The sequence below is a fragment of the Bombina bombina genome, chromosome 3, assembly GCF_027579735.1.
Source record: "Bombina bombina isolate aBomBom1 chromosome 3, aBomBom1.pri, whole genome shotgun sequence".
NCBI lineage: Eukaryota > Metazoa > Chordata > Amphibia > Anura > Bombinatoridae > Bombina > Bombina bombina.
The window spans coordinates 1,147,297,156-1,147,319,090 of NC_069501.1; the positions used below are offsets into that span (position 1 = coordinate 1,147,297,156).

General features: G+C 36.1%; 1 protein-coding gene across 1 annotated transcript in view; it reads left to right on the forward strand.

Moving 5' to 3' along the window:
* Positions 1–21,935, forward strand: part of ARHGAP20 (Rho GTPase activating protein 20) — a 320,100-nt gene that overhangs the window by 281,381 nt on the left and 16,784 nt on the right. The window contains exons 10-13 of the mRNA XM_053708537.1: positions 4,453–4,631; positions 16,225–16,386; positions 18,349–18,458; positions 21,166–21,355. Coding sequence (XP_053564512.1) covers positions 4,453–4,631; positions 16,225–16,386; positions 18,349–18,458; positions 21,166–21,355 — 641 coding nt within the window. The remainder of the gene's footprint in view (positions 1–4,452; positions 4,632–16,224; positions 16,387–18,348; positions 18,459–21,165; positions 21,356–21,935) is intronic.

The window sequence follows — 21,935 nt, forward strand, 5'->3', positions numbered from 1 at the left end:
CCAAGGATACCAAGAGATTAAAGCAAATTAGATAATAGAAGTATATTAGAAAGTTGTTTAAAATTCTATGCTCTCTGAATCATGAAAGGTGGGTTTGACGTCCCTTTAAGTTTATCATCAGAGTTTCATATTGAATCATATGCTGTGACAAAGTCACATTAAATGTTGAAACTCATCAGTGCGATTTAACCTATTCAAATATTGCTATTTTGTAAGTAGTCCACTTTGTTTTTTTTAATATAATAATGATATTTTAAATAATGTTTTTTTTGTATCTTGTAAAAAAAAATTATACAGCTTAAAAATAAATTAGTAATTTGTTAGTGAAAGAGCAGTTGTTGGAATCTTTATTTGATCAAAAATACTTATTAATAAATACTGTGATGTTATTTTTATATCAAATGTATTTGTTCTTCAAGCGTATTGTGACAACAGTAAACCTGTTGTGTCAACTCATCAGTAACAACGACTCCATAAAAGAACTGAAAAATATATTAGATGTATTGTTCATTGTGAGAAGGTATCTAGAAATGTTTATTACAGAATGTTTTCTAGAAAACTGAAAATTACAAGGTGTTTTTTTCTTAAAAAGATAAATTCATCCTTATTGGCTGCAGCACAGCTCTGCGAGTAAGATAATTAGCATGTAACCACCAATCACTGGTCTGCCCATAAACTTAAATGTGTTGTATCAACTGAGCTGGAGTTGAGATTTTGCTTAGTCACTTTGTGAGTTTTAAAGGGACATATTATAATATTTTTTGCCAGTCTTGCAATAAACTATCATACTTAAATATCATACTAGGTGAGTGTAACAAAATAAGAATACATTAACACCTTGTTTGCTGTAATTATTTTTCTGGAGCTTTGACTTATTTGGACAAGCCAATCAGGACTTGATACCGGAATAGTCATAACTAGCCACATTAATTTTGTTAGCAAACATTCCATTGTTTTGCATTTCTGTATTTGATAATCTTTTCTGAGGCCAGTTAGGAGCATATATGTGGCAGGGTTAGGATTGCGCAATACCACACATCAGAATTGAAAAACTCTACATTTTTAGACTTAAATTTTAGAAAAGGAGGGCAACATAAATATACGAAGTATAGTGCAAACTTGTTTTACTATGCATAATTTAACATTTTACATTACAATTTTAAAGTGTTACTATCCCTTTAAAAATGTAGCTTGCAAGAGAAAACAGTGTTAAAATAAAATGATCTAACACAGCATTTTATTTTTCCATTAGACTAAGTTTAACAGCCTCAGTTCATCAGTATGGGGCATAGGAGATATTCACACGTTATGTAGCTATGTCTTATACAAGCAATTAAGTAGCTTTATCAGCCAAGCTAATTATAGAACAAGCTGCTACTAAAATGGTTGATCTGTAAAGTCTGATGTCATAAGATACTGTGCATAGTTCATGCCCTTCAAAATCTTTAACCAACCTACAGTGCAAGACATTATTTGTTGCCATGTTGAAATCAAATGCATTAGCTATTTATGTAACTTAAATCAAATGTTTTGTGTTTTTCCACATTAACAAACTTTTAGGATATGTAGAGTAACGAGTCTTCACTACAACCATTTAGGGCTGGGTTTATCATTGCTATTCTCCTATATTTGCCCCTAAAATGTGCATGAGAAATAATGCCCCTATTTATCATTCAAAAATGCACCTAAATTAGGCAAGTTCGACTGTAAATTCCTCCTACTATGTTGCCATTCTCTTTGGAGAACATGTGCTCCAAAAAAAGGGTTAAATGATATACTTTTAGTCGCATTTTTATAGTACTTCTCATTAATTTTATCATTTCTTTTCTCCTGCCGATACGTGCATTAACGTTCTCCATAGCTATTGAGGAGAACAGCTTTATAAATCTATTCTCTACCAGTTGTAAAAGCAATGTTACAAAATAAAAAAAAGGTCTCTATAACAAAGTGCAATAATAATGTTTATTGGAGCGCAATAATAATTTAATTAATATATATTGGGGTGATAAAAAAATACATAAAAGAGCACAAAATTATATCTATTGGGGCATAAAAATAAGATATAAAAAGAAGCGCTAATATAGAAAAATGTAGCTCTTTTTTTCCATGACAGTTTGTTGAAAAGGGGTGTTAAATAGATGGGCTGTATAAATATTTCTATTGGTTTATATGACTTACATAGAGAATAGTTGTTTATTTTCAATGATAAATAAGGCGCAGATACTAATCCGACTAGAGAAATTTATCTTTAGATCTCCTCAGCTCTACTATGGAAAAGCGCAAAGAAAAAACAAAACTTGTTTTGATAAATTTAAGCGCACATATACGCTTCTCTAAAGAAGAGCAGAGCAAAACACATAGGAGAATTACATAGAGAATTCTCCTTGCGTTTCATCAATCGAGCCCCCTTAATGGTGAAAGTGTGTTTGGCTTAAATGCAAAAATAATGCTATCTTGTGTGACAAAAATAATACATTTTTCTTTTTAACTTACTGAGCTGCGGTGTTCTCTGGTAGAGAAAAGATTACGTGAAAACTCAGACAATGCAATATTGTTTCAGTGTCTTATGCTTTGTCGTAGCAAATTTTATAAACATACTCAATTCAATTTTTGCATCTTGAAAATGTAATTTTGTGGCTAATTAAATTTTGTACGCAACCCATAACAGACAATCTGTAGAGAGCAGCTGAAGGGTTACATGCACAAATATTTTTATAAGTTAACATCTTTAGTAAAAACCTTCCACCCAGTCCCAAGAGGACTGTGGAAATACAAGAGTGAAATATATATAATAAAGCAAGGTTGAAAGAAGCATGCTGCAGAACGTATAATTCATATCTCAGTTGTTCTAACTATACCACACCCAAAAAAAAAAAAGAATTCTTTATCAATTACATATGAAATAAGTTGTCATTTGAGACAATAATGTGCAACGTGAGACTTTCTGCTTGCAATTTGTCAAACTATTGATTCCTTACAACCTATGACTGCCAGAGAGGGGTAAAAATAACTTAGTAAGGGTTTTACATACTTGGCAGTGGTGAAACATCCAACCCATATATTCAGTATTATTTTGGTGGAGCTGTTTGGGGTTTTTCTTTGTTGATCCAGAACTGCAGTCATAGATTTTTTTTATTTTATTTTCTCATGTGTTACACTAGAAGGGCAATAAAAGAATTGGAATTAAAATCTGTATTTTATTGCTCAAAGTATCTGTAGGGAAGGAGCAGAAATAGAAGACTTTACCGTATAATAGTTGTTAGCTTAGTATTAACATTGTCCCTAGTCAGATTAACCCTTTAAGAGATGGTGGATTTTAACGCTAGAAGTATTCAATTACTAAAATTATTATTTTGTTTTTGCTGCATTTAAAGAAAGGGCAGATTGTCTGAAGCTGGGGAACTTAAACAAAAAAATTGGGAAACATTTATTGTAAAAAAAAAAAAAATGTTTTAAACTTTGCAATACAAAAAAAATATATCAAGGGCAAAGACCAGGAATACTAATGTTAATGTGATTTTAACATGGAGGTTCTGTCATAATTAAAAGTGATGGTAAAGTTGACATGTTTTAAAATCAGGTCCGGAATCTAAGTGATATTTTAGATAGACATTAATGGATCACTTCTAAAGAAGATGCGTGCTGTAACTTACTTTTTAATCTATCTGTGCCATTTTAATACCCCGCGCTCCGGCCGCCAACTTCAACACTCATATTTGTTGGTGAGCCAACGATACTCTAGCTACAAAAAAAAATGCCATATGGCTAGAGCGCCGATTGGAGAATAGCTGAAACCTTTCCAGGATAGCCTTTAAATTCCACTGAAGTCTATGGTTTGCTGTGTTATAAGTAGGTATAAAATAATACATTTTAAGTGTAAATAGTATCATAGATAAACCAAATATTACATTTCAGCTGTTTTATACTAATTCAGTTGTAATATAATAATTTAAAACTGAATGCAACAGTTCCACACTTAAAGGGGCAGTAAACAACATGTAATTACAAGACATTTCTGCTGTCTTGCTATAGAATATCAGCCAAGTCTAAACATTTTTAAAATAAATTAACATCTCGTTTGCTGCAATTGTTTTTTAATAGCCATCTTAAAAAAAAAAAAAAGTAAATAGTCTTCAGAGTTTGCCTATTCTTACATTTCCTGGCCAATATTGCAATTATTCTGTAGTATCATTTTTAAGTTATGAAGCTATTTTTCCCCCAACTAAATAAAAATGTTCTTTTTTAATTATATCAAATTACATGCCACCTGTATGTAATTCTGTTCTCAATAAAATAAAAAAAAAATATAACATGTTCTTGCTGGCTTTTTGTATATTGAGATGAATTTTTGTATAACATAATCACAGAAGATATTCTATGTTCTAGTAACTGCCCAACAATACACAAAATGTGTCTATTGCTTCCATTAAGCTTTTAATTTTTTCCCCCCAGATCCAAGCCAGAAGCCATATAAAAGGAAACGTTCTATTATAAACTGGACCTTTTGGAGAGGATCAAACTCTCATCTAGATAATGTACCATTGTCTCCAACCTCTTCAGCTCCAGGAAAGCTATTTGGCATTTCATTGCCTTCCATCTGTGAGAATGACAACCTGCCAAAGCCTATCTTGGTAAGCAAATCTTGCTGAACTTAGGGCCCGAGGATCTAAAGGTCTCTTGGCTGGCGAGATTCTCTTAAAGGGACACTAAACCCCAAAAAATCATTTCATGATTGAAGTAGAGAATACAATTATAAACAACATTCCAATTTACTTCTATTATCTAATTTGCTTCAGTCTTTAGATATCCTTTGTTGAAGAAATTGCATTGCACATGGGTGAGCCAATTACATAAAGGCATCTATGTGCAGCAACCAATCAGTAGCTACTGAGCCTATCTAGATATGCTTTTCAGCAAAGTATATCAAGAGAACGAAGTAAGTTAGATAAAAGAAGTAAATTTGAAAGTTGTTTAAAATTGCATGCTCCTTCTAAATCATGAAAGAAAAAATTTGGGTTTCATGTCCCTTTAAGAATGCTCAACAGTCCTTCTATTTCCCTGGTGAAATTCTATAATGGTGTCTCGCTAAGGGGCATAGATTGCATTTCTCTATGTGTGAGATACATAAATTGCAAAAGTACACAATGAAAATTGTAATTTAAAAATCATACAAAACAAATAATTGAAACTTTCACACAAAAATACTGAGGAAAAAAATGTATTGTTATGGTGCATCAAAAATCCATTTGTTCACCAAAAATCATATTTTATCAAAAAGGAAAAATTTGAATTTAAATTTCACAGAAATAATAAATATGAACAGTGAAAATCATACGTTTTATACACTGGATGTGCAAAAAACACATAGAAATTCGTACTTATATGTACAAAATGGTCTGGAGCCGGATGTGGAATGCGAGCGCCCAGTGTGCCACTTTTTGTCAAAGCATAATTGTCTAAACATTTCCGCCCTACAGATTTTACTGTTTTCTGCAAATTAAAAGGTGGCGAGCTTTTATCAAAATACTCAAAACACTAATTACTCTGAAACAAAAACCTATTCATACAAAACTAACAGGGATTTTAGGGTATAGTGCACTGAAAACAGCGGAATTTGATTTGTATTAGGCGTAATATTAAAGTTTAAACATACGGCAGGTTCTTCCTGCGTAATTCGTCCTCCAGAGAGCTCTCATTATTTCTATGAGACATCGCAACACTCTTAGGGGCAGCCACTTTTCTTTGATAATTGCGCCGACTGTCTCTGCGAGGCTAAACATGGTTTTTCATGTTTTTGGTGGCAAACTTTTGATCATCAGGCTATTAGCATGATCAAAAGTTCACTGATTTCGATCTCCTATGTGCTCCATTTTGAATGGTCATTTCTAGGAAAAGACACTCTCATGAGATGAGAAGTATGTTTTTTGTTTGTTTGTTATTTTTTTTTGCTTTTTTTTTTTAAATAATACACATTTTTTACATTGTTGTTCCCTTGGGAATGTTAACTATATTGGTAGAAATAACCAAATACGGAATTCAAAAATCTGGAATTATTCTGAAATCTAGACTTTTTCATTAAAGTGATTGTAAACTTTAATTAAAGTCCAGGATCAAAAAATATTCTTAAAAACAGGGACACTTTAATTAATTAAACTTTACAAAGACGCTTATTTTTTAACATACTTATCTTTGCATTATGGTAAACATAACGTCAATCATCTGCCCACTTCTCCTGCTTTCTTTAGCCAATCAATGAGGGATCCGGCTTCCTCCAATTGTTGTATGCCCCCTTCGGCGTCCAGCTCGTGGGGCACGCAGCGATTGAAGGAAGCCAGATTCGTCATCAATCTGCTAAAGAAAGCAGGAGGAGTGGCGCTATGTTTACTACAACACAAAGCTATTTTAAAAAATCCGGGTCTTTGTAAACTTTAATGAATTAAAGTGCCCCTGTTTTTTAGATATATTTTGATCCTTGGCTTTAATTCATTAAAGTTTACACTCACTTTAAAATTTAAAAAAAAAAAGATTTTTGAAAATGACTGTTTTTCTCGGCAAGTAAGTCATATTCGTCTCTGCCTGTGTCTTTGGTTTGGTTTTTGTGCTCCAAAATGCAAATGCTAGTCTATATTTAAAACATCTAATTACAGTACTTTACTATTGTTCTGTACAATGCATACAAAAATATTAAACATGATATAAAACTGCATGTAGGTTGCATGTACAAGCTGTATTATGACGTCAATAATGATAAATTACATAAGTTACTGTTTATACTTGGTCCCATTTTAAAGATGCAAATATAAAAATATTCCAAACTCAAAACCTTTTTTAGTCCTAAGCAGTTTAAATAAAAGTTTTTGTACCTGTAAAAACAAACTATTTTGCTTGCTGCTGGTGTTTCAAGTTTAATGTAATTTTAAAATACACTTGTCACGTGACTTTCTGGGGTCTTAGCGCTTTCAGTAGTTTGCACAGGGACAGTCCGATAACGGTATTCTAATCCATCCAAAAACCCTATTAACAGATTTACTTAGGATCTTATTTTCTACTTCAATTGCTCTGATCTCTCAAAAACACACGTCTTGGCTGTTCACATAGTATTTGTAAATGTTCAGTCCAAACGTTGAACTTTTTTTTCCCGTTGACATTTTTGGGTATGTGCAATTCTTTTTGAAAGAATCACAGCTATTGTCTTCACAAGGTTATTCAGATGATGTATTGCTAATGCTTAGTAAACATTTAAACAAACAGACACTTTTTATTAATAATCAAACCACAAAAAACATATGAGCAAGCCAGTGGTTATTTCCTTGCCCAGAACACACAGATAATCAAGAGCTTACATGACTACTGTGGGACTTCAATCATTATTTTATTGTCTTGATTGACAATAGGTATTTTTTTGGAAAGCAAGGTTAAAGATATTACTGCTAGGTGCTATAGGCAATGAAGGGGTTAAACACTGCTGCAAATAAAACATACATACATGGTTACACACATTTTCAAACATATATACATACTTACACATATATACATACTTACACGTGTTCACACATACATACATGGTTACACACATGTTCACACATACATACTTACACATATTCACACATATATATACATACTTACACATGTTCACACATATATATATATACATACTTACACATATTCACACATATATATACATACTTACACATGTTCACACATACATACATGGTTACACACGTGTTCACACATACATACATACATGTGTTCACATACATGTATACTTTTACACATGCACACACATGTTAACACATGCATAAATACATACTTACACACGTGTTCACACACGCACACATATATACACAACCACTTACACACACATACATACATACATAAATACATGTTATATTTCTGTGTGTGTGTTTTTTTTAAAAAAAATATTCTTACTTTTCTCTTTAAACTGCATCTCCTCGTGGTTCTAAAATTACATCTGCAAGTTAGGTGTTAATACAAAATTGTCAAAATAATCATGTTTTCTCTTGTAAGGTGTATCCAGTCCACGGATCATCCATTACTTGTGGGATATTCTCCTTCCCAACATTAAGCTGCAAGAGGATCACCCACAGCAGAGCTGTCTATATAGCTCCTCCCCTAACTGCCAACCCCCAGTCATTCTCTTGCAGCTCTCGACAAGGGAAGTAGCTAGAGAGATGTGGTGACTTAGTGTAGTTTATCTTCAATCAAAAGTTTGTTATTTTAAATGGTACCGGAGTTGTACTGTTTTTACCTCAGGCAGAAATTAGAAGTGTTTTGCCTGAGGTTTTTGATGATCTTAGCAGGTTGTAACTAAGATCCACTGCTGTTCTCACACATAACTGAAGAGTATGGGAAAACTTCAGCTGGGAGAACGGCCTGCAGAATCAACTGCCTTGAGGTATGTTCAGTATATTTTTTTTCTAGAGAGATAATAAAAAGTCTAGAAAATGCTGACAGTGCCTGATATATTTGAGGTAAGCCTGATTGCAGTGATTTAATAACGACTGGCATCATGCTTGCAGTAAAGGGTAATTTTCATGTTAATTGCTCTTATGTTAAACGTTTACATGAGTTATAAGGAACGTTTTTTACTAAGGGTGATAAATCTTGCTTTGGGGCCTAGTTTTTCCACATGGCTGTTATTTGACTCCTAGGAGTAGTTTTTTAGGCCCTCTGACTTTCAGTGCATGGTGGGAGGGGCCTATTTTCGCGCTCTAATTGCGCAGTAACTTTTACACTCTGAGACATCCAGCTTCCCTGAAGGAGTCCCCTGACATATTGGACCTCTGTAAATGGTTTTTGTGCCTACAAAAGTCGTTTTATGGGAAGATAGGAGCCACAGTAGAGCTGTGGCAGTTTGCCTGTGACTGTTATAACGGTTTTTACCGTAATTTGCTTCGTTTTTGAGCCTGAGGGGTTAATCATCCATTTGCAAGTGGGTGCAATGCTATTTTAGTCTAGTACATACACTGTTAAAATTTCATAGAGTTAACTGCTTTTTTCACTTTTTTGCAGTTTTTGTGTTTGTTTTATTTCCCTTAAAGGCACAGTACCGTTTTTTATATTCTGCTTTTTCACATTAATTAAAGTGTTTTCAAAGCTTGCTGGTCTCATTACTAGTCTGTTAAACGTGTCTGACATAGAGGAAACTCCTTGTTCATTATGTTTAGAAGCCATTGTGGAACCCCCTCTTAGAATGTGTACCAAATGCACTGATCTTACTATAAGTTATAAAGATCATATTCTGGCTTTAAAAGATTTATCACCAGAGGAAACTGACAAGGGGGAAGTTATGCCGACTAACTCTCCCCACGTGTCAGAACCTATAACTCCCGCTCAAGGGACGCCCACTCAAGAGGCGCCAAGTACATCTAGCGCGCCCCTAGCGTTTACCTTACAAGACATGGCGGCAGTTATGGATCATACCCTTACAGCGGTATTGTCCAAACTACCAGGGTTACAAGGAAAGCAAGACAGCTCTGGGGCTAGGAAAAATACAGAGCACTCTGACGCTTTAGTAGCTATGTCTGATCCCCTCACAATATGCAGAAGCCGAGGAAGGAGAGCTTCTATTTGTGGGTGATTTTTCTGACTCAGGGAAGATGCTTCAACCTGATTCTGATATGTCTACATTTAAATTTAAGCTTGAACACCTCTGCGTGTTGCTCAGGGAGGTTTTAGCTACTCTGGATGACTGTGACACCATTATAGTCCCAGAGAAATTGTGTAGATTGGATAAATACTATGCAGTGCCTGTTAACACTGATGTTTTTCCAATACCTAAGAGGTTTTCAGAAATTATTACTAAGGAATGGGATAGACCAGGTGTACCGTTCTCTCCCCCTCCTGTTTTTAAGAAGATGTTTCCCATAGATGCTGCTACATGGGACTTATGGCAAACGGTCCCTAAGGTGGAGGGAGCAGTCTCTACCCTAGCTAAGCGTACAACTATCCCCGTCGAGGACACTTGTGCTTTCCTAGATCCAATGGATAAAAAGTTAGAGGGTTACCTTAAGAAAATGTTTATTCAACAGGGTTTTATTCTCCAGCCTCTTGCATGCATTGCCCCTGTCACTGCTTCTGCGGCCTTCTGGTTTGAGTCTCTGGAAGAGGCTCTACAGGTAGAAACCCCATTGGATGATATACTTGACAAGCTTAAAGCTCTTAAGCTAGCCAATTCATTTGTTTCTGACGCCGTTGTTCATTTAACCAAACTAACGGCTAAGAACTCAGGTTTTGCTATTCAAGCGCGTAGGGCGTTATGGCATAAAATCTGGTCAGCTGATGTTACTTCAAAGTCTAAGCTTCTCAACATTCCCTTCAAGGGGCAGACCCTATTCGGGCCTGGACTGAAGGAGATCATTTCTGATATTACTGGAGGAAAAGGTCATGCCCTTCCTCAGGATAGGTCCAACAAATTAAGGACCAAACAGACTAATTTTCATGCCTTTCAAAACTTCAAGACTGGCGCAGCATCAACTTCCTCTAATACAAAACAAGAGGGAAATTTTGCCCAGTCTAAGCCGGTCTGGAGACCTAACCAGGCTTGGAACAAAGGAAAGCAGGCCAAGAAGCCTGCTGCTGCCTCTAAGACAGCATGAAAGATCAGCCCCCGATCCGGTAACGGATCTAGTAGGGGGCAGACTTTCTCTCTTCGCCCAGGCTTGGGCAAGAGATGTCCAGGATACCTGGGCGTTGGAAATTGTGTCCCAGGGATATCTTCTGGACTTCAAAGCTTCTTCCCCAAAAGGAAGATTTCACCTCTCACAATTATCTGCAAACCAGATAAAGAGAGAGGCATTCTTACATTGTGTTCAAGACCTCCTAGTTATGGGAGTGATCCACCCAGTTCCAAAGGAGGAACAGGGGCAAGGCTTCTATTCAAATCTGTTTGTGGTTCCCAAGAAAGAGGGAACCTTCAGACCAATCTTAGATCTCAAGATCCTAAACAAATTTCTCAGGGTCCCATCCTTCAAGATGGAGATTATTCGAACCATCCTACCTATGATCCAGGAGGGTCAATATATGACTACCATGGACTTAAAGGATGCGTATATTCACATTCCGACACACAGAGATCATCATCGGTTTCTCAGGTTCGCCTTCCTAGACAGGCTTTACCAGTTTGTGGCTCTTCCCTTTGGGTTAGCTACAGCACCAAGAATCTTTAGTAAGGTTCTGGGGTCAATTCTGGCGGTCCTAAGGCCGCGGGGTATAGCAGTAGCCCCTTACCTAGACGACATTCTGATACAGGCGTCGAATTTTCAAATTTCCAAGTCTCATACGGACATTGTTCTGGCATTCCTGAGGTCTCATGGGTGGAAAGTGAACGAAGAAAAGAGTTCTCTATCCCCTCTCACAAGAGTTTCCTTCCTGGGAACTCTGATAGATTCTGTAGAAATGAAGATTTACCTGACAGAGGCCAGGTTGTCAAAACTTCTAAATTCCTGCCGTGTTCTTTATTCTACTTCTCGCCCTTCAGTGGCTCAGTGTATGGAAGTAATCGGCTTAATGGTAGCGGCAATGGACATAGTGCCGTTTGCCCGCCTACATCTCAGACCGCTGCAACTCTGCATGCTCAGTCAGTGGAATGGGGATTACACAGATTTGTCCCCTCTACTAAATCTGGATCAAGAGACCAGGGATTCTCTTCTCTGGTGGCTATCTCGGTCCATCTGTCCAAAGGTATGACCTTCCGCAGGCCAGATTGGACAAAAGTAGCAACAGATGCCAGCCTTCTGGGCTGAGGTGCAGTCTGGAACTCCCTGAAGGCTCAGGGCTCGTGGACTCAGGAGGAGGCACTCCTTCCGATAAACATTCTGGAACTAAGAGCGATATTCAATGCTCTTCAGGCTTGGCCTCAGCTTGCTGCGGTCAGGTTCATCAGATTTCAGTCGGACAACATCACAACTGTAGCTTACATCAACCATCAAGGGGGAACAAGGAGTTCCCTAGCAATGTTGGAGGTTTCAAAAATAATTATATGGGCAGAGGTTCACTCTTGCCATCTATCAGCTATCCATATCCCAGGAGTAGAGAACTGGGAGGCTGATTTTCTAAGTCGACAGACTTTGGGAACTCCATCCGGAGGTATTTGCACAGTTGATTCAACTTTGGGGCAAACCAGAACTGGATCTCATGGCGTCTCGTCAGAACGCCAAACTTCCTTGTTAAGGATCCAGGTCCAGGGATCCCAAGGCAGCACTGATAGATGCTCTAGCAGCGCCTTGGTCCTTCAACCTGGCTTATGTGTTTTCACTGTTTCCTCTGCTCCCTCGTCTGATTGCCAAGATCAAGCAGGAGAGAGCTTCAGTGTTTTTGATAGCACCTGCGTGGCCACGCAGGACTTGGTATGCAGATCTGGTGGACATGTCATCCTTTCCACCATGGACTCTGCTGCTGAGACAGGACCTTCTACTTCAGGGTCCTTTCAACCATCCAAATCTAATTTCTCTGCGTCTGACTGCTTGGAGATTGAACGCTAGATTTTATCAAAGCATGGTTTCTCAGAGTCGGTCATTGATACCTTAATACAGGCGCGAAAGCCTGTCACCAGGAAAATCTATCATAAGATATGGTGTAAATATCTTCATTGGTGTGAATCCAGGGGTTACTCATGGAGTAAAGTCAGGATTCCTAGGATATTATCCTTTCTCCAAGAAGGATTGGAGAAGGGTTTGTCAGCTAGTTCATTAAAGGGACAGATTTCTGCTCTGTCTATTCTTTTGCACAAACGTCTGGCTGAGGTTCCAGATGTTCAGGCGTTTTGTCAGGCTCTGGTTAGAATCAAGCCTGTGTTTAAACCTGTTGCTCCGCCATGGAGTTTAAATTTAGTTCTTAAAGTTCTTCAAGGGGTTCCGTTTGAACCTTTGCATTCCATAGATATTAAGCTCTTATTTTGGAAAGTTCTGTTTTTAGTAGCTATCTCCTCGGCTCGAAGAGTTTCTGAGTTATCTGCTTTACAATGTGATTCCCCTTATCTCATTTTCCATGCAGATAAGGTAGTGTTACATACCAAACCTGGTTTTCTACCTAAGGTGGTATCTAATAAAAATATCAATCAGGAGATTGTTGTTTCCGTCACTGTGTCCTAATCCTTCTTCAAAGAAGGACCGTCTATTACACAATCTTGACGTGGTTCGTGCTTTAAAGTTTTATTTACAAGCTACTAAAGATTTTCGTCAAACATCTGCATTGTTTGTTGTCTACTGTGGACAGAGGAGAGGCCAAAAGGCTTCGGCAACTTCTCTTTCTTTTTGGCTAAGGAGTATAATCCGCTTAGCTTATGAGACTGCTGGCCAGCAGCCTCCTGAAAGGATTACAGCTCATTCTACTAGAGCGGTAGCTTCCACATGGACTTTTAAGAATGAGGCTTCTGTTGAACAGATTTGTAAGGCGGCAACTTGGTCTTCGCTTCATACTTTTTCTAAATTCTATAAATTTGATACTTTTGCTTCTTCAGAGGCTATTTTTGGGAGAAAGGTCTTACAGGCAGTGGTGCCTTCCGTTTAAGCGCCTGCCTTGTCCCTCCCTTCATCCGTGTCCTATAGCTTTGGTATTGGTATCCCACAAGTAATGGATGATCCGTGGACTGGATACACCTTACAAGAGAAAACAAAATTTATGCTTACCTGATAAATTTATTTCTCTTGTGGTGCATCCAGTCCACGGCCCGCCCTGTCATTTTAAGGCAGGTGTTTTTTATTTTTAAACTACAGTCACCACTGCACCCTATAGTTTCTCCTTTCTCTTGCTTGTCTTCGGTCGAATGACTGGGGGTTGGCAGTTAGGGGAGGAGCTATATAGACAGCTCTGCTGTGGGTGATCCTCTTGCAGCTTCCTGTTGGGAAGGAGAATATCCCACAAGTAATGGATGATCCGTGGACTGGATACACCACAAGAGAAATAAATTTATCAGGTAAGCATAAATTTTGTTATAATGCAATTGTGTTAAAACAGTGCTTGATATTTTATATATTCTCACGATATGTAGGTGAGATAGGTAACCATATAGTATATATAATTACATAATATGTAGGTGAGATAGCTAACTATATAATATATATAGTCACATAATATGTAGGTGAGATAGGTAACCATATAGTATATATAGTTACATAATATGTAGGTGAGATAGCTAACTATATAATATATATAGTCACATAATATGTAGGTGAGATAGGTAACCATATAGTATATATAGTTACATAATATGTAGGTGAGATAGCTAACTATATAATATATATAGTCTTATAATATGTAGGTGAGATAGGTAACCATATAGTATATATAGTTACATAATATGTAGGTGAGATAGCTAACTATATAATATATATAGTCACATAATATGTAGGTGAGATAGGTAACCATATAGTATATATAGTTACATAATATGTAGGTGAGATAGCTAACTATATAATATATATAGTCACATAATATGTAGGTGAGATAGGTAACCATATAGTATATATAGTTACATAATATGTAGGTGAGATAGCTAACTATATAATATATATAGTCACATAATATGTAGGTGAGATAGGTAACCATATAGTATATATAGTTACATAATATGTAGGTGAGATAGCTAACTATATAATATATATAGTCTTATAATATGTAGGTGAGATAGGTAACCATATAGTATATATAGTTACATAATATGTAGGTGAGATAGCTAACTATATAATATATATAGTTACATAATATGTAGGTGAGATAGCTAACTATATAATATATATAGTCACATAATATGTAGGTGAGATAGCTAACTATATAATATATATAGTCACATAATATGTAGGTGAGATAGCTAACCATTAAATTATCTCACGCTAAATAATGATAACAGCACTCAAGAATAAGATATAATTCTTCTTTATTTATTCAAACCAATATAAATATGGCAAAAGTATTAAACAAAAAAATTAATAAAAAAAGAAAATACTCCAAATAATTCACTTACGCATGCTACTACATCCACAAAAATATAAAAAAACAAAAAAAAACAAGGTATCTCGAGGGCGATCCATATGTCATCACTAGGGTCCACAAGTAGTTCCAAATGTAAATTGTATCTGGAAACCAGCTCCATCCATTTCCTGGACATGATATTATTTGCAAACATTTATAATCCATACAGTCACTGCCTCTTTAATTACACTTTCAAATTCCTGATTATGACAGTCAAGTGTAATTGTGTGTAAACATTTGTAATCTATACAGTCACTGTCCCTTTAATTCTATATCACTCCAATGCTGGAGCGTGTTACAAATGCTGTGTATTTTTAGATTGTGAGCGGATCATTGCCCATCTATGAAGGGAATGTTTATGTGACATCTATAGCCGATTTCTAAAAATGCACAACATTTGTGACACTGGAGTGATATACCGTTAAAGGGACAGTGACTATATGGATTACAAATGTTTGCAAATAATACATTGTAATATCATGTCCAGGAAATTGATGGAGCTACTAATTACATTTGGGACTACTTGTGGATCCTAGTGATGACGTATGGATCCCCCTTGAGAGGCCTTCGTGTTTTGTTTTGTTTTAAATTTGGATTCATGTAGTATGTGTGTGAGTGAATGAGTCAGCGATTACAGTGAATCAACTAACACACTTGAGCATTTGCATTTTGTTCTTTTAATGTCCCTTTAAATAAAAGGAGAGGAGGAGTTCCTTGTCTTTGAGCCCAACAAGTTGTAAATACACTTTTAGAGAAAGTGACCTACAGGTAGATAAGTTCTCAAGCTTACAGACTAAAGGACACAAATGTGACACAGAAGGTCTGGCGTTCAAAGAGTTAACCCTTAACCTAGTCTTGCATTCAGATACTCCGGCTCTTTCATACTTTGATTGAGGAGCCATAGCTGAATTAAAGGGACAGTCTACACCTTAGTCATCTTAAAGTCTTACCTTAGATTAAGCTGCAAATAACCTCCTGCACCCCTTTCTATAACTTTTTTACCATTCCTGCTGCATGATATAGGAAAGGTGCAGGAGGCTATTTGCAGCTTAATCTAAGGTAAGACTTTAAGATGTCCAAGGTGTAGACTGTCCCTTTAATCTTGTTACCCCTATAGATGTAAACTAAAAATTCATCTGAATAAGGAGGAGTTGTAACACAGTTTTGGGATACTACATCTATGCAGCTAATACAAACATTTTATAATATTCTAACCTGACATTTTGTTTGTAGGATATGTTGGCTTTTCTTTGTCAGGAGGGACCATTCACTAGAGGTATCTTCAGACGATCTGCTAATGTAAAGTCTTGCAAGGAAATGAAAGAGAGGCTCGATTCAGGAGGTGACGTTAACTTTTCATGCGAGTCCGTATTTGTCACAGCATCAGTGTTTAAGGTACTAAGAGTTTCAAAACCTCTTTTACATTTCTACATTATCATTTATGTTTGTAATGTTTAATTTTGCCAACTAAAACTATTTATAACTATAGAATGTTGAAAAGGATCAATTTAAATAAAAATCTAGTTTTTGTAACAACTTACAAATCCAAGTATTGGATATGAAGTGTTCGTTATTTCAGAAATGCACTTTCCTTGCATCTTTATAAAGGTTATCATATTTTAAAGGGATAACATATAATTTTAAATTTACTTCTATTGTCTTATTTGCTTTCTTCTCTTGGTATCCTTTTTAAAAAAGTATTCCTAGGTAGTCTAGCTAGATGCTGATTGGTAGCTGCAATATATGCCCCTTGCCATTGCCTTTTTTATTGTGTTCATCTAGCTCACAGTAGTGCATTTCTACTCCTACAATAAAGGATACCAAGACAATGAAACAAAATTGATAATAGAAGTAAATTGAAAAGTTGCTTAAAATACATGAAATGAAAAAAATTGGTTTCATGTCCCTTTAAAGGGACACAAAACCCATTTTTTTTTCTTTCAAGAATCTGATAAAGAATTACATTTTTTTTAAAAAAAGTTTCCAATTTACATCTATTTTAAAAATTGCTTAGTTCTTATGTTATTCTTTGTTAAAGAGATACCTAGGTAGGTAGCATGCACATGCCTGAAGCCCTACATGACAGGAATTAGTGCTGCCATCTAGTGCTCTTGCTTATGTATAACATTGTAGCAAAACTGCTGCCATATCGTGCTGCAGACACGTGCACACTCATGAGCTTACCTTCCTGCTTTTCAGCAAAGGATAGCAAGAAAATTAAGATAATAGAAGTATATTTTAAAGTTGTTAAAAATTGTATGTTATTATTATTATTATTTATTTCTATAAATATCAATGGAGACGTCTACATCCTTAAAAGGACATTAAATACCTTTTGTTTTTGTATAATTGTGCCTGACCCATGCTCCCTATTGAGGCCAAACGTGAAATGCGTAACTTACAAATACTGTCAATCAAATAGCTGGTTCAGGCTATTTTCAGCATTTTAGAAAATCTAGGTTACAGGTTCTAATTTTTGGCCCCTCTAGGGAGAGTGGGACAAAGCATAATCGTTAGACAAAAGCAAGAGGTGTTTAATGTCTCGTTAACCGTGAGAAATCTGAAGCAAGTATCCTAGTAAGTCATATAATGACCATTTTTGTTATTGATCACATGATATCTAGTGTGTCCTGAACTCACATTGGTTACAAAAGGTATATTCCATGCAATGAGAGGTCTTTTATTATTTACTTGTACACAGTTATTGGTTTAATCATGGTTTTAAGCGGATTAACTATTCTGTACTTTTTTATTGATCATATTATATGTAAAAAGAAGTGTTATCACTCTCACCGATTTCATAAACCTTATATCACTCTAAATATTGTGTCTAATAGCTAAAGTTATTGCCATTTTTACATCAACTATGTGATATCCAGAGGTCATTTGATGACTATTTGCATTGTTTTGTCTTGCATGTTATTATGTTTAGTAGAACGCAATGCACAATATCAGATATTTCTAAATTGTATATCTAATGGGCTAGGCAATTGCAATTGTATCAGCTGCATGAGGAATAGGTACTTTTGTGACCCCTTATTAGAGAAAAGACAATCTCCTCTTTCTAAACACTGGTCTCATGTCCTCTTGATAAAGGCTTCATGCATATCGGCTAATTTAAGACCCATTTTTACTGCCTATGACTGGAAAAACAATTAACAAAATTCACCCTGGCACTGAATGTTTTTAAATTCAGAAAGTGCAAAAGACAACTTTAGCACAGGGATGCGAATTGGCTCAGCAGTCAAGGGGTTAATATTGGGGGTTCACTATACAGGTATTGAACTATAGCTGCAAATTTACAGGCCCCGAATGTATAAATAACAATTGCAATACTTTGTTTTTCTAATATATAAGGATTTTCTGCGGAACATCCCAGGGGGTATCTTTTCATCAAAACTGTATGACAAGTGGATTTCCGTTATGGATCAAGGCAGTGAACAAGATAAAATAATATCAATTCAAAAGTAAGTATTATTCAAATAAATAATAGTTCTGTTTAGTGAGAAGCAATGGACCATTAGTGATAAAACGTCTAATCTCTCTGCACTAGTCTGAAATATCAGGCAGTATATTAAAGGGACAGTAAACATTTTGTAATGGCATTTCTTTTATTACATATCAGCCAAGTCTAAATATGTTATAAACAATTTAGCATCTTATTTGCTGCAATTGTTTTCCAATAGCCAAACTCCACCCACCCTCTGCCTCGTTTGTAGGAGCCAATCCAGGCCTGAGCCTGCAGTTGACAAGGCTAGCCACAATCATTATGTTAGTATAAAGTACATTGCTTTGCAGTTGTAATCTGTTAAAGACAGTTGGAGAGATATATGTAGCAGTGTTAGCCACAAGAAGTCGATAGTGACCATTTCAAGTTCTGAGAATTAGAATATTCCCAATTTTCAGAGCTGAACTAAAGGGGGCAAAATAAATAATGAAAGTATTGCAAAGTAGCTTTACGTTGCATAACTAAACATTTTAAGCTAGATGGCATATGTGCATATGGCCATTTAAAGGTGCAGGATAAATTAGTGCTCAACTTGTAATCGAGCCCCTAAGGGACACTCGAGTTAAAATAAACTTTTATGATTCAGATAGAGCATGAAGTTCCATTGTCAATTATTATTATTGCAGTCTTTTTATATTCACACTTTCTGGGGAACAAGATCCTACTGAGCATGTTCACAAGCTCACAGTGTATACGTATACTGGTCTGTGATTGGCTGAATTCTGTCACATGATACAGGGGGCCGGAAAATGGGAGAAAAACTAAATTTGTCCAAAAAAAATCTACTGATTATTTGAAATTCAGAGTAAGTGCTAATGCATTGTCTCTTTATTATGTACTGTACTTTTAATTATGTAATTCTACTGTATTGAGCAGTCGTTTAATCTGTGCCATATAAGCCACTGCAGACACTCTACAAAGTACTGGTGTACAGGCCCTCATGGCATATGTGCATATGTTACTAGAAAACTTTAATAACTTTTACTAGTAGCATTTTTGTTAAAGGAAGTATATTGCAAACAAACTAGGCGATAAGCAGTCTATAGAGGGCAGTCTATGTTTAAAAATTACAAACCCCCAAGCTAAAGTTACAAAAAATAAAAAAGTAAAATTACAGAAAAAACAAATCTATCCAAAATAAAAAATGTAAACATAAACTAATACCCCTATAAAAATAAAAAATCCCCCCAAAATAAAAACACCCCCTAATCTAATACTAAACTACAATAGTCCTTAAAAGGGCCTTTTGTAGGGCATTGCCCAAAGTTAAACAGCTCTTTTACTTAAAAAAAATACCAATTACCCCCTAACAGTAAAACCCCCCACCCAACCAACCCCCCCCCCAAAATAAAAACAACTAACACTCAAAAAACCTAAGCTGTCCATTGTCCCTAAAGGGGCATTTGTATGGGCATTGTCCTTAAAAGGGCAATCAGCTCTTTTACAGCCCAATAAATCCCTAATCTTAAAAAATATATATATAAAAAAAATCCTAAAACTAAGCCCCAAATAGGTACCCACCGTTCCTGAAGTCCAACAGTGAAGGTCTTTTTTCAGGCAGCTCCATCTTCATGTGGAGCAGAGGTGCGGAGCCATATCCCCGATGCATGGATCCGGAGCGGCGGTTCTCAGTGGCGGTCTTCAGAGGTGGCGATCCTCAGCGGCGTTGAGGCTCCTCTTCATCCAATCTCCAGCGTACACTGAAAATTAAATTCAAGGTACCGCGTTCAATTTGGGGTAACTTGCATTCCTATTGGCTGAAATTTTGAAATAAGCCAATAGGATTAGAGCTACTGAAATCCTATTGGCTGTTCAAATCACCCAATAAGATTTCAGTAGCTCTCATCTTATTAGCTGATTTCAAAATTTCAGCCAATAGGAATGCAAAGTACCCCAATAAATATGAGGAACCATGCATTCCATCTTCAGTGTGTGACGGATGATCGCATGAAGAGGAGCCTCCACACTGCTGAGGACCGCCGCCGCTGATGCCCGCCAAATAAATTATAATAATGATAGGGATTAGGGATTTAATAGGCTGTAAAATAGCTGATTGCCCTTTTAAGGGCAGTAAAAGAGCTGAATGCCCTTTTAAGAGCAATGCCCATACAAATGCCCCTTTAGGTGCAATGGATAGTTTAGTTTTTTTTAGTGTTAGGTTTTTTTTTTTTTTTAATTTTTGTTTTTATTTCTTGCGGGCGGTTACGTGTTTTTTCGTTGTTTCGTGCGGGCTGTTGCATGTTTTGTTTTGCCTATGCTGCCTCCAGGTGGATTCCGAAAATTGCAGGGTGGTCCTGCTATTTTTAGAATCCACCGGGATGTAGCTTCGCTGCATCCAGGTGGATTCTTTTGGCTGCGCGCGCAGCCAACATTTTTTTGGCTGCCTCGCTCAGCCAACATTCCTTTGAGAATGCATGCGCAACTGGCGACGGACGCATTACAAACGTGATTATAGTATAGATGTAAAAAAAATTACATTTTGACCTTTCTGTCCCTGTTAACATTAAGTGGACTAGTAACTTTTTCCTAAGGGATAGTAACTTTTAACCCCTGGCTAGTAAATTATAGTGATATTATATATATATATAAGTATAAAACTACTGTTACATAAGTTTTACCGTATAATAGTTAATGATTAAAATGTTTATGTTGCTCTGGAATTGCAGGTTACTCGAGAAGCTTCCACAAGTTAATGTTTTGTTGCTGCGTTATTTGTTTGGAGTCTTACATTGCATAGAAGAACATTCTGAAACCAATCAAATGACGGCCTTTAATTTAGCCGTGTGTATTGCTCCCAGCCTGCTGTGGCTGCCTAGTCCTTCAACTGCAGAGATAGAGGGCGAGTTCACAAGAAAGGTACAATTGTTATTATCTGAATAAAAATAAACCCTGTGTCCAGTGATGTTCCTATCTGTAACCACATGCAAATTAGCTTCATGCAAAACATTTCAGGCTTAGTGAAGCATTAATTCTAATCGTCTTCCTCTGTGCTGGCTACAATTTCTTTTTCCTTCAAAAGCCATTTTGTTCAGACAGCAATTTACAGAAAGGAACAAGGTAGAATGAAGTAAAACTGGGAAACGGAGTAAGAGTAAAAATGTGTACTGAATGGAAAAGAAAAGAGATAGAAAAAGGAAGGATAGAGAAATAGGAATGAGAAAGTATATAAACAATAGTATAGGAATGAGAGAGGATTTGCATAACTAAAGTATATAAACAATAGTATAGGAATGAGAGAGGATTTGCATTACTAAAGTATATAAACAATAGTATAGGAATGAGAGAGGATTTGCATTACTAAAGTATATAAACAATAGTATAGGAATGAGAAAGGATTTGCATAACTAAAGTATATAAACAATAGTATAGGAATGAGAGAGGATTTGCATTACTAAAGTATATAAACAATAGTATAGGAATGAGAGAGGATTTGCAT